We start from the raw sequence: 14,944 nt of genomic DNA on the forward strand, positions 1-14,944 counted from the left end.
TAGTGAAACATATTGACAATCAGTTTTGGATCTATTAGAACATACTCACAATCAGTTTTGGATCTAGTGGATCATACTGATAATCAGCTTTTGATCTAGTGAAACATACTGACAATCAGTTTTTGATCTAGTGAAACATATCGACAATCAGCTTTGGATCTAGTGGATCATACTGACAATCAGTTTTGGATCTAGTGGATCATACTGACAATCAGTTTTGGATCTAGTGAAACATACTGATAATCAGCTTTTGATCTAGTTAAAAATACTGACAATCAGTTTTTGATATAGTAAAACATACTGACAATCAGTTTTTGATCTAGTGAAACATACTGACAATCAGCTTTGGATCTAGTGGATCATACTGACAATCAATTTTGGATCTAGTGGAACACACTGACAATCAGTTTTTGATCTAGTGAAACATAGTGACAACCAGTTTTTGATCTAGTGAAACATAGTGACAACCAGTTTTGGATCTAGTGAAACATACTGACAATCAGTTTTGGATCCAGTGGAACGTACTGACAATCAGTTTTGGATCTATTAGAACATACAATCAGTTTTGGATATAGTGGATCATAATAATAATCAGCTTTTGATCTAGTGAAACATACTGACAATCAGTTTTTGATCTAGTGAAACATACTGACAATCAGTTTTGGATCTAGTGGATCATACTGACTATCAGTTTTAGGTATATCTTTCACTCGTACATCCACCTTTACTTGTGTATAGTTTTCAGTCATACACCCAACTTCACCTAGGTGTAGGTTTTAATCACACACCCAACTTTACCTAGTTGTAGGTTTTAATCACACACCCAACTTTACCTAGTTGTAGGTTTTAATCACACACCCAACTTTACCTCGGTGTAGGTTTTAATCACACACCCAACTTTACCTAGTTGTAGGTTTTAATCACACACCCAACTTTACCTAGTTGTAGGTTTTAATCACACACCCAACTCTATTTAGGTGTCAGTTTTAAGCACATCATATTCACACGTTGTGGAATGAAATAGCCACTAAATATGTTTAAATTACTAAACTATCTACACATTATCCGTAAGTGAACAGTTTATTAGGTGGACACACGGTAAGTACAGAACTAAACCACTTTCAGTTTTGTCGTAAGTCCGACTACTTACCACGTGTTACAGTTTCTTTTTACTTTGTGTCCCACGGTGTAGCCTGCGTTCCCTTCATAACAGTCTGAAACGAAACCAAAACCATGTGTGTTATCAAATAATTTACAACAATACTTTCAACCAAAACAACGTATATTCATCTTTAAAACTGATTATAAAAATGTTTGTTTCGTTAAGCATAAGGCTAATAAATCGACCTACTGAGATATCCTCACCAAAGGTATCGAAACCCGAATTTTAGCATCATAAACTCTCGGACATGCCGGCGAGGCATGGTTTATTGGTTAGGGTGTCAACTAGTAATCCACGCATCCTTTCTGTTGCGGGGGCGTTATAACGTGACAGTCAATGCTACTATTCGTTGGTAAAAGAGCAGCTTAAGAGTTGGCGATGGGTGGTAATGACTACCGTATCACTTCTAAATTAGGGATGCAGACAGCCTTCGAGTATTTTTGAGCGAAATTCAGAACCACTGCTTAACAGTCAAATGTTAGAGAAAAATATAATGCTATCTGATTATTTAAGGAACTAATCAATCCACACAAAAGTATTTAGTAAAACAAATTATGTATACATATTTTAATGTCGTTAGAAACTGTTAGATAGCTTCAAACCTTTAACTGTTTGCTCCACACGTGAGAAACAAAACTAAATAAACTCAAAACTCAGTTTAATGAGTCATCTCAAAAACTAATTACAACAGAATAATAACAGCATAAACATGTCAGTTAAACGTTTTACACGTTTCCAGTAGTTAACTGTAGAATTTTGAATGTTTTTTGTACGATTCTAGAAAAGTAAACTGTTTATACACATTTCATCTAGATAATATAATTTTGGCCAAATATTATCAACAAACGCCTCAGTATTTGACTATAAATGGCCAAAGAACAATTAAATACTGTACAATAAATTACCACCAGATATATAAATAACAAATAGAATACAAAATACTGTAGATTAAATAACAAATAGAATACTAAATATTGTAGATTAATAATCAATAAATACTAAATATTGTAGGTTAATAATCAATAAATACTAAATATTGTAGGTTAAATAACAAATAGAATACTAAATATTGTAGGTTTAATAATCAATAAATACTAAATATTGTTGGTTTAATAACAAATAGAATACTAAATATTGTTGGTTAAATAACAAATAGAATACTAAATATTGTTGGTTAAATAACAAATAGAATACTAAATATTGTTGGTTAAATAACAAATAGAATACTAAATATTGTAGATTTAATAATCATTAAATACTAAATGTTATAGGCTAAATAACAAATAAAATAAAAAATATTGTTGGTTAAATAACAAATAGAATACTAAATATTGTAAGTTTAGTAATCAATAAATACTAAATATTGTAGATTTAATAACAAATAGAATACTAAATATTGTAGGTTAAATAATCAATAAATACTAAATATTGTAGGTCAAATAACAAATAGAATACAAAATACTGTAGGTTAAATAACAAATAGAATACTAAATATTGTAGGTTTAATAATCAATAAATACTAAATATTGTAGGTTTAATAACAAATAAAATACAAAATATTGTTGGTTAAATAACAAATAGAATACTAAATATTGTAAATTAAATAACAAATAGAATACTAAACATTGTAGGTTAAATAACAAATAGAATACAAAATATTGTAGCATAAATAACAAATAGAATACTAAATATTGTGGGTTAAATATTCAATAAATACTAAATACTGTAGGTTAAATAACAAACAGAATACTCAATATTGTGGATTAAATTACCAATAAATACTAAATATTGTAGGTTAAATAACAAATAGAATACTAAATATTGTATGTTAAATATTCAATAAATACTAAATATTGTGGGTTAAATAATCAATAAATACTAAATATTGTAGGTTAAATAACAAATAGAATACTAAATATGGTATGTTAAATAATCAATAAATACTAAATATTGCACGTTAAATAACAAATATAAAACTAAATAATTTATTACACTCATTAAACATAACCATTTATTATCCTGAAGAAGAATAGTTTTGGATTTCGTTTAAAAGCCATCACAAGTGTTGTATGTTATCCTGTGTTCTAACATCTTAATCGGGATAAACACAATACTAAATATGATAGGGAAAAAAACGTTATGGGAATGCTAAATATCGTGGGGTAAAAATTACAAAGGATGACTGAATTCTATATTAAAAATGGAATAGATAACCAACACGAAAAATGATAACAACAGCATATGTAGATTAAGGAGAGCACAGCCTAACAACCATAACACAGCAGTTGCTAGACAACGTAAAAAATGTAGTCGTTACCACGGAGATCATTAAACAATTTCTTTGAGATAAATCGACAACGAGGTATCTTATCCTTCATGACTTATATCCTACTAAGTACACCATTTACATTTATTATTTTTCTGTCTTGCTCTGTGTGGTCGCTCTTCGCCCACGTACCAATTGTAATGTTATCTTTTCGTTGAATCGCTATGTATTTGATTAAGCCTATTTGTACCCACCCCCGCTATAAATGGACATAACACATTTATTGTGAACTTACTGAGTTAGATGTAACTATGGTGAAAGTTAATGGAGTCTTCATACGAAAAACTAGTTCAAACAAAATTGTCTCCGAATTGTAACAGATATTTTTTAATTACTAAAATTCTAAACAGAAATAAAGTGCTGTTTATTGTACGAAATGTATCAAATGAAAAAAAACAAGTAACTTACTCTGTAAACAGTGCAGGATTACACTGAATAAAGAAACAAGTAACTCATTCTGTAAACCGTGCAGCATTACACTGAATAAAGAAACAAGTAACTCATTCTGTAAACCGTGCAGCATTACACTGAATAAAGAAACAAGTAACTCATTCTGTAAACCATGCAGGATTACACGGAATAAAGAAATAAGTAACTCACTCTGTAAACCGTGCAGGATTACACTGAATTAAGAAACAAGTAACGTACTCTGTAAACCGTGCAGGATTACACTGAATAAAGAAACAAGTAACTTACTCTGTAAACAGTGCAGGATTACACTGAATAAAGAAACAAGTAACTTACTCTGTAAACCGTGCAGGATTACACTGAATAAAGAAACAGGTAACTTACTCTGTAAAAAGTGCAGGATTACACTGAATAAAGAAACAAGTAACTTACTCTGTAAAAAGTGCAGGATTACACTGAATAAAGAAACAAGTAACTTACTCTGTAAACAGTGCAGGATTACACTGAATAAAGAAACAAGTAACTTACTCTGTAAACCGTGCAGGATTACACTGAATAAAGAAACAAGTAACTTACTCTGTAAACCGTGCAGGATTACACTGAATAAAGAAACAAGTAACTTACTCTGTAAACTATGCAGGATGACATCCACACTTCGGTAATGATATAAATACGATTCCTTTCAAATGTATTACAATATTGCATTAAGCCTCTTGACACCAAAAGGAAACATGTAGTTAAAAAGGGGTAAAAATCGAAATAAGTATTGTGGTATAAACAGGAAAGGAAGACTGTTTTTTTTTTCACTCTGATTTATACACGTACTACAAGATCAAGCCAGTAAGACCTTGCATGATGTATGGTAACACTTTAATTATTAGTGTAAAATAGCTTGACACCGTCAATTTGATGGTAGATGTTCGAGGCACCACTCCATTTACACGATCAATGTAACTGACTTCCGTAATGTTATGTAACTGTATCCGATAGTCATACTTAAGAGTTGATTCAGAACTAGTTTCAACACTAACATACATTACTGAGTATATTCGTATTCCTGAGTACATATAAGTAGAATATTTCCTCGTTGTGGATCTGGATGGAGATTTAACAGATGGAGATGCACTGCTGTTAAGTGGACATCTTGGTGTTATTTTAGGATACATTAATTAAGATTCCTGGAGTCTGTAACACTACCTTTCTGGGTGTGTAACACTACCTTCATGGAGAGTGTAATACCACATTCCTTAGTTGTAATACCACATTCCTTAGTGTGTAATACCACATTCCTGAAGTGTGTAACACTCCCTTTCTGGAGTATGTAATATCACATTCCTTAGTTGTAATACCACATTCCTTAGTGTGTAATACCACATTCCTGAAGTGTGTAACACTCCCTTTCTGGAGTGTGTAATACTACACACTAATGTTTAGCAGCCACTTATTTTCCAGGTACACTTCAATCAAGATTTGTTGTGTTTTTTTAAGCATAAAGTTACACAATAAGCCATCTCCGCTGTGCCCAACACAGGTATCGAAACCATAATTTTAGCAGTATGATTCCTCAGGATTAATAGTGATGCACTAGGGGGCCATAAATTCAAGTAATCATCTTTCTTGTTAAAATATTCCAAACGAATAAAAACTTTCCTTAATGATGTTTTATACTGGGAATTTCTTTTCATTATTATTTTCGATTCAGTTTTTTTTCTTCTAATATGGATATATTTATGTCTATATTCCATGAACTCTCAGACCAACGGACAGGAAAAACTCTTATGATTGAACGACCATTTATTGTCTCCAAGGTGTCTCGTTTAAGTTTTTCTTCAGAATGACAGTAACGCAAGAGCCGCACACAACCCTCATAGGTGAATAATCGCTGGACTTTAATCCAGAGTACATAATTATGATTTTGCAAGACTTATTTTATATCGGTTACATAAATCCATATTGTGAGTTTGGTTGTCCAGTGTATACCTGTTTATACTGACACATACAAAACGTGCATATTGTGACCCTGTTAATACGGTAAGGACCTGCCTACACTCACACGGACCTATAAAGAAATGTATATTGTGGTCTTATCAATACAGCGTAAATATTATTTTAAGTGAAAAGAAAACTCCGGTTATGAAGCATAATCATAAGACCTTTAGCTAACATTATTAACGCTTTATCCATCCAAATTATCCAGTGGTACAAATTGTTCCTGTTGTCTTTTTATTATAAGTTGTTGTGGTCAGACAATTTGTGGGTTGGTTTACCATCACCAAATCAAATCACAAAGTCCAACTAAACTATCTATATCGTATTATTGATATATGAAGTTTATATTATGAATCGAAAGAAATTCCAAGACTCGAGCTTTAGTCCAAGACATTTAGCTAGCAGTTTTTTGTTTCATTTACAAAACAAAAGTTTGTTAGAAAGTTGAATTTCACTGATTCGTATTATGAGGTCGTATAATAATAACACAATCGTTCAGGACAATAACTGTGTACTTGGCTATGGTGGTCACGACGGTAATTACATCTTGATTCATGGTAACTAGGGCATTAATTAAATCATGGCTTATGGTAGATGTGTTATTAATTACGTCCTGGTTTACTGTAGATAAGGCATTAATTTCACACTGGCTTATAGTTGCCAATGCTTTAATAACATTCTAATCTATAGTGACTAAGGCAGTAAATACGTACTATTCTGTCACTAGTTTATGATCATTAATCGCTACATTATGTAATTTATCTTAAATATGATAATGTAAATTATCATATATTCACTGGGATACCCATACCTTGAGCGGAAGTTATGTAAATTAATAATTAATGAAAGGTTATTTTAGGACATCAAAAGTCGTTTCCTTTATATATAATTTTAAGAGACCACAAAGCACCCATAAAAAGAGCAAAACACAAAATGTGAAACCGTAAGTTTGAATATATCTTCTCATGGACCCAACAAACCTTCATGCCAAATTTGGTGAAGATCTATTAAGAGGGGCGAAGTAATGGTTAAAAAAATCCACAAAACACTCGTAAAACGACAAATTAAAATTTTGTTTATATTTCCCCATGGACCTAATGAACTTCCATACCAATTTTGGTGAAGATCCATCCACATCCTGCAGAAGTATTTACACAGACATACAACAGACAATACTATTATATTTGTATAGATGGCGCCAGTGCATTAAATCTGCGTGTGATGGATTCATGAAGCCATATTTGCACCCTGAGAAAGGAGAAAAATAAAGTTCTCCGTGACAGGAAACGTAGGCGAAACGAGAAAATCGTGACCACTATTGCAAATCTACATGCACACAGGATACAAATTTCGTGAAATTTGAGGTTGTACATCACGTAATTAAAAAGGTTTTTCACTATTATTCAAGCAAGAGTTTCATTATAATATGATATAACTGTTTCTGCAGATGTAATAAATTTTCAGTTTCAAATTACCGCTTCGTGTGTGGATGTAGTTCTGATATAAGCAATATTTAGTTACTGTAGCTTGTAACATCCATATCTTACAAAATCTATTACAATACTCACTTATTTCAAATTTGAAGAGTGTCTCATTTACATTTTAATTATTTTCAGTTTGACGTGACATTATACTGTATTTCTTTCGCCTTTGTTGTGTTTTTTTGGTGCAGTAGGCTTATCTGTACCCTAGAATTCGCTATATCAGTTTTGTTTTAATAGGCTTAACTGGATTTCACATTTTGACATCGTGAAACTCTGTTTTAATAGTCTTAGAACCTTAATTTCGATACTGCAGAGTTTTCTTTCAGAAAGCTTAGCTGTACTTTACGTTTTGAGGCAACAGAGATCTGATTGAAATTCTTGGGTCCTGTACTCAAGACTAAAACAAAAAGTTGAAATTAGGCTAGTTGTAGTCCGAAGAGATAAAGACACCTGAAGTACAAATACTGTTATTAATTAGCCTAATTTCTAACTCTATGTGGAGATTGAAATTTTCAAATGTATTGATGATAAATAGCTTGATATATTAATGAAAGTAGTTTCAACCGTTGCAGTTTTATAGGGTTAGACTTAAAATGGATTAGTGATGTCAGAATCTCATCTTTTAAAAATTGATCTAAAATGTTTTCACTAATTTTCTTGTGAGATTAGGTGTATATATACACATATCTTTCTTTTGCGATATTTACGCAGACAAACAGACACAGAAAAGTCGAATAAAATGTGGACAGTTTCATGTTTCAATCTTTGAACATATGTATTTTTTTCTTTGATAATTCTAACGTACCCGGGATAACTTTTGTGAAGGACTGGGTTCAATAAAACACAATTTCATCGACCAAGTCACTCTCGTGTCCGCTCCTGATGCTCTAACAATAAACTTCAGAAGGATTGAAATTCTGATAAAGCAATTCTAAACCTCACAACTAATATAAAACTTGATGTGAAATGTTTTTCTGAATTTCGCGCAAAGCTACTCGAGGGCTATCTGTGCTAGCCGTCCCTCATATAGCAGTGTAAGACTAGAGGGAAGGCAGCTAGTTATCACCACCCACCGCCAACTCTTGGGCTACTCTTTTACCAACGAATAGTGGGATTGAATGTCACATTATAATGCCTCCACGGCATGTTTGGTGCGACCGGAATGCGAACCCGTGACCCTCGGATTACAAGTCGAACGCCCTAACACGCTTGGCCATACCGGACAAAAGTATTTTCTTGGAAACATTCTCACCCAGGCAATCCACCTGTCGGTCGGTTTCTCTCGGTCCTTACATCAATGGACCTATGTTGAGACACATCGTTTTAGGGAAACGGTTTAGCTAATTTTTAACGTAAAAAGTGATATTTAGTTTTCTTAAAATATTTTTATTTATTATAGCAGTTACGTAGATTAAAGTACAGTCAAACCATGTAACAGTTAACACCCGGACCAGAAATGAACTTTGTTAAAACAAAAGAAAAATCTCGCTACGATAGATGTTAGCTTCAGTTTGAAGAAAAAGATTTCTCATAGAAAATTTGTTCACGTAAAATCAAAGTTTTATTAACCTAAGCAATGTTTTTAAACATATGGTTCTGACCTATATACCAAACTACTTGTGAGTTCGTTAGATTTGATAGTCAGTTTGGTTTCTTTTGAATTTCGTGCAAAGCTACTCGAGGACTATCTGTGCTAGCCGTCCCTAATTTTGCAGTGTAAGACCAGAGGGAAGGCAGCTAGTCATCAACAACCACCGCCAAATTTATTATAAATAGGGAAACTTCATGTGCCATTTGGTATTGTGTCTCGTTACAAAAGTATACAATTGTACCTTAAGAAAAAACAAAACAAACAAACAACAACACAATAACAACGACAGTATGATGGAAACTTTAGTGCTAGTTAGTAATAGGTAATTCGAACACTGCCAACTTTTAACAAGGACTTTATCATTTAGATAACATGAATATATTGAACAATGTCTGAAACTCGATCAGTTATGTCTATCATAAGACATTATTTGTACTTCGAACACTGCCAACTTCTAACAAGGACTTTATCATTTAGATAACATGAATATATTGAACAATGTCTGAAACTCGATCAGTTATGTCTATCATAAGACATTATTTGTACTTCGAACACTGCCAACTTCTAACAAGGACTTTATCATTTAGATAACATGAATATATTGAACAATGTCTGAAACTCGATCAGTTATGTCTATCATAAGACATTATTTGTACTTCGAACACTGCCAACTTTTAACTAGGACTTTATCATTTAGATAACATGAATATATTGAACAATGTCTGAAACTCGATCAGTTATGTCTATCATAAGACATTATTTGTACTTCGAATACTGCCAACTTTTAACTAGGACTTTATCATTTAGATAACATGAATATATTGAACAATGTCTGAAACTCGATCAGTTATGTCTATCATAAGACATTATTTGTACTTCGAACACTGCCAACTTTTAACAAGAACTTTATCATTTAGATAACATGAATATATCGAACAATGTCTGAAACTCGATCAGTTATGTCTATCATAAGACATTATTTCTATTAGGCCTATGACATTTCTCACTCCAAATTCCTTATTCAGTCCTTTAGAGTTTTCCAGTCGGAACAATCGTATATAATAGTATTTCAACCACACTATGTCCATCATGTTCAATGCTGAAAACACGTTTCGTTGAATAAAGAGGTTTTTTGTCATAACAAACACAGTAGTGGTTGGAACACTATTTTTATAAGATAAGCCATTGAGAAAAAATGGTCACGTACTAATAATTTCTGTGAAATTTGCCTCATAAGTACAAATACCCATATTGGTACAAGTACTATTATTTTATTATATCTTTTACTCAACCAATATACACGCGTATGTGTCGGAAAGACTGACCTTTTACATAACAAAAATAGTAGAAAATAACAAAAATGAGATATAAATATTAAACATATTGTTTTAGCTTCATACACGCATCAATGTCACAAAACTCCCTTTCGTTCTCAATGTCAATCAGAACAAATCACGTAGAAGACAAATGAACCAGAACAGGAAAATCATATTTTTTTTCTTTATGAAAATAGTTTTGTTTCCTTGTTTGCAATTAAGCACAAAGGTACACAATAGGCTATCTGTGCTGTACTCACCACGGAAATTGAAACCTAGTTCCTAGCACTCTGAATCCGCAGCAGACATTCCGCTGTGCCACTGGGATGGAGTGGGGGTGGAGTCAAAATAGTAAATAGTCCACTTGAATATTTGGACTAAATGGTTACTTAGTTAGCACGTGTGTTACTGGAGTTTCAGTTATTTCTTTTGTACAAAGCTGCACAAGCAAATTTTCCTACCAATTGTAAACAAAAAGGTAACCTAGTACGAATATTCATTGGAAACTGGAAGATTCGTGTTGCATCAACTCCACTGTTTAAAGGAACTGGTTTTTTACTGGAGAACTAAAACTAGCAAGTTTCATCTGTATAATAATTATTTCTAGTTTGTATTTGTGAGCTTGCATATGTACCTTATTTCCAGAGTAGCTTAATTGTTAAACACTTTCAGAGTTGTTGCTCATACTTACATGCTCTCACGTACACAAGGTGGCGCTCGTTCGGGTCATGGTCACGTTATGGGCATTACGTATAACGTAGGAGTGTGTGCGAGGCTTTGAACCAAAGGTGTTTGCTCAGTTTCCTCTGATTACATCATTTCCAAATACTTCAATGCCTCAGTCTCTTCGTCAGGGATTCAAAACGAAAGTTACGTTACAAGAAAAAAATTTCTCTCCACTGGGGCTTATTTCTTTACATAATAGTTTATCTGTACCAAAGGTACTGATCCATGAAGAAACAGCGATGAAATATTATAATTCTTATAAAACGTCTATGAATCTTTGAAACTGTAAAAATCCTGAAACTCTGATAAAAAATTCTTTCAGAAAACATTATTTAAGTATCAGGATTGGTCTTGTAAATGTTTCGTAATCTATATTTTATCTAAATCTCTGAAATTAGAAGAAAACATTAGTTGTACTAATCATACTATTGTTTACGATTGAGATATATACCAAGTAGGCCTAAACCTTAGCCATCCATAGGTCTTTGATTTCTGGCTTTATCATACCTTACATTTATTTACTAAATCGCAAAACTTGTTTGTTTTTTTAATTTTGCGCAAAGCTACACGAGGGCTATCCCTAATTTAGCAGTGTAAGACAAGAGGGAAGGCAGCTAGTCATCATCACCTACCGCCAACTCTTGGCTACTCTTTTACCACCGAATAGTGGGAATGATCGTAACATTATAACGCCTCCACGGCTGCAAGAGCGAGCATATTTGGTATGACGGGGATTCGAACCCATGACCCTCATATTACGAGTCGACTGCCTTAACGTTACCTCCAGCCCATGCCAGGCCACTAAATCACATAATAATTACCTTACCTCTTAAAGCACAGTGAGTTTTTAGACCGGTAAAATACACTTTGACTGTACTGAAATACTGTTAATTCACATGCACGCGCTTTAGCCCTCTTTAAACTCATAAAACTGTTCTACATGTGGTGTTTCAGTTTCCTTATATTGACCTTTACTTGTATTTGTCAAGGTCATATATATATATAAGAATAACTCCTATACACAGACAGGTTTGTTGTAACCTTTTCATATTAGTGTTAATAAACGGGAATGTTCAAAAGTTCAATGTTCCGTGAAATAAAAAAACTGTGATTGGATGAACTTGGTTCACATAGTAATCGAACCTAAAAACCCTTATAATCTTAATCATCTCCTATCTCTTGTTGTCCTTCTCCTGTAACAAGCTGAGCTCTCCTGGTTGTTCTCTGTAATTTGTGTGACATTATGGAAACGCCTTTCAAATTAAAAGAGTATACAAGAAAATTTTACGCCCTCGTCCACGGGGGTTGAAGAGGAGCACGTGACAGTTTTAAAACGTTAATTCGTTTTTTTAGAGTTTAATGACGAGAGTTTTCGAGTGAGATGACAATTTTGTCGGAGGATGGTAATTTTATGAATTAATTACACCGTCCTCACACCAACGTTAGAGTTTAGCGTGGCCAGAGAGACAAATAACCTTCATAATAGGTATAGAAATAAGCTGGTTGCTGGATTTCCGCAAAATTCATGATCATTAAGTACCAACCACGTGCTGGTTGTAACATGTCTAGTGTAGACACGAGCATTCTGAGTAATGTAGTACGGATGTGACACTAGGTGGATATGTGTAGTACGGATGTGACACTAGCTGGCTATGTGTAGTACGGATGTGACACTAAGTGGATATAGGTAGTAAAGGTGTTATATTAGGTGGATATATAGTGTGATTAGTATATTAGGTGGGCAGAAGGTTTATTGTAAAGGACACATATAAAATATAAGTTTTTAGTAAAACCTGATGTGGAAAGCTCCACAATAAGGACCTCGTACTGCCCAGTTGTGTATACCACGAGTTACTGCTAACACTCACAAGTGTTGTAATTAGTTCCGTGATTCATATGTTACTGGCTCAGCGGAAAGTCTGCAAGGTTTATAATGCTAAAAACCCGATTTCGATACCCGTGGTGGGCACAGCACATTACATTTCTCCAATTCTAATTCTACAGTAAGTTAATACAGATGACAAAAGATCTAATATAATTTAACAGGTATTTAAAACTTGCTGCATGGAAAAAATAAACAGTTGTTTGTTTCGGAATTGTTGTGTAAAACTACAGAATGGTGAGTCTGTACATAACCACCCATAAATTTAGTAGACTGGAAAAAAGGCAGCTGGCGAGCCAACACCCACTCCCCTACACTTGGACTCATGTGTGGATCTGTACATAACCACCCATACATTTGGTAGACTAGAGGAAAGGCAGCTGGCTAGTCAATACCCCTCCCCCACACTTGGACTCCTGTGTGGATCTGTGCATAACCACCCATAAATTTGGCAGACTGGAGGAAAGGCTGCTGGCGAGCCAACATCCACTCCCCTACACTTTGACTCCTGTGTGGATCTGTACATAACCACCCATACATTTGGTAGACTAGAGGAAAGGCAGCTGGCTAGCCAATACCCACTTGGACTCCTGTTAACTGTCACTCTTATAACAGTTACCAAGATTAAAGTACAGTCAAACCATGTACCAGTCAACAACCGGACCAAGAATGAACTTAATTGTTAAAACAAAAGAAAAAAATTGCCACGATAAATGTAAGCCTCAGTTTTAGAAAGATGATTTCTCATAGAAAATTTGTTCACGTAAAATCAAAGTTTTATTAACTCAAGCAATGTTTTTAAACGTATGGTTCTGACCTATATACCAAACTACTTGTGAGTCCATTAGGTTTGTTGGTCGGTTTGGTTTGTTATGAGTTTAGCTCAAAGCTACATGAGTGCTATCTGCGCTATCCGTCCCTAATTTAGCAGTGTAAAACTAGAATGAAGGCAGCTAGTCATCACCACCCACCGCAAACTCTTCGGCTACTCTTTTACCAACGCTCCCAGGGCTGAAAGGGCGACCATGTTTGGTGTGACAGGGATTCGAGTCCGCAACCCTCGGATTACGAGTCGAGTGCATTAACCACCTGGATATGCCGGGCCAGGTTTGTTTGTTGGTTACAGGTTCGCTGGTAACATATAACAATTAAACATTAACACTGACAATACTTACTACTTCTTATACAGATTTTTAGTCAGTTCCTTAAACTGAGTTAAAAACAAAAGATTATTTGATGTCATGCGACATGAGGACATCGCTGGTAGTAAACCGTAATAAAAGCAAATGAGTAAAACAAGGGTTAAAACAAAAAAAATATAAAATTCTTTTACTAAAGAGTTAAACTTTACAGTAAGTTTAGGGTTAACTATTCAATGTATGAAAAAGTCTGGTGTTTAAGAAAACAACAACTATAAATCAAAATAAAATATTTGACTGATAAAATTATCTCATAAAAGTTTATAATTATTTAATCATTTTTTATTTTTATTTTCCGTAGTTAAGATCACCTGGCGTCAAGAATGAAAACTACATCGGTTTTTCGATACAGATATAACATAAAACAAGTTCAGCTGAACGGCTGTATCGCTGTAGTTAGACTTTAAAACAACAATTGTTGAGGAGCTGGTTTAGAAACTTTCGAACAATGGTACAAAATGGAAAATATATTAAAGGGAAACAAATGAAAGATAAACTTTGAATGTTTTAGACTACAAGTGGATTTTAGATTAATCACATGAATTAGACATCTGGTCTTCGCTCAGATCGTGTGAAAATGACGGTTAGTTTGTTTTGAATTTCGCCCAAAGCTACACAAGGGCTACTCTTTTACCATTGAATATGAGATTGACCGTCACATTATAACGTCCCCACGGCTGAAAGGATAGGCAAGCTTGGTGGGACACGGGTTAGAACCGCGACCCTTAGAATGCAATAAAAGCCCCCTAACCATCTAGCTATGAAGAGGAACAAACAGAATTAATTCAATATATGAAACGATTCATATCACTCACAGTACTGTGTAAAGGTGTTAGGACAAAGTTAAAAATTAGATTTCAG

At 33.8% G+C, this 14,944-nt stretch overlaps 1 protein-coding gene across 1 annotated transcript in view; it reads right to left on the minus strand.

The window, feature by feature from the left end:
- Positions 1–14,944, minus strand: part of LOC143242045 (putative peptidase C1-like protein F26E4.3) — a 65,663-nt gene that overhangs the window by 45,145 nt on the left and 5,574 nt on the right. Inside the window, exon 3 of the mRNA XM_076485387.1 lies at positions 1,151–1,214. Coding sequence (XP_076341502.1) covers positions 1,151–1,214 — 64 coding nt within the window. The remainder of the gene's footprint in view (positions 1–1,150; positions 1,215–14,944) is intronic.

Source organism: Tachypleus tridentatus, unplaced genomic scaffold, assembly GCF_004210375.1.
Source record: "Tachypleus tridentatus isolate NWPU-2018 unplaced genomic scaffold, ASM421037v1 Hic_cluster_1, whole genome shotgun sequence".
In the NCBI taxonomy this organism is placed as follows: domain Eukaryota; kingdom Metazoa; phylum Arthropoda; class Merostomata; order Xiphosura; family Limulidae; genus Tachypleus; species Tachypleus tridentatus.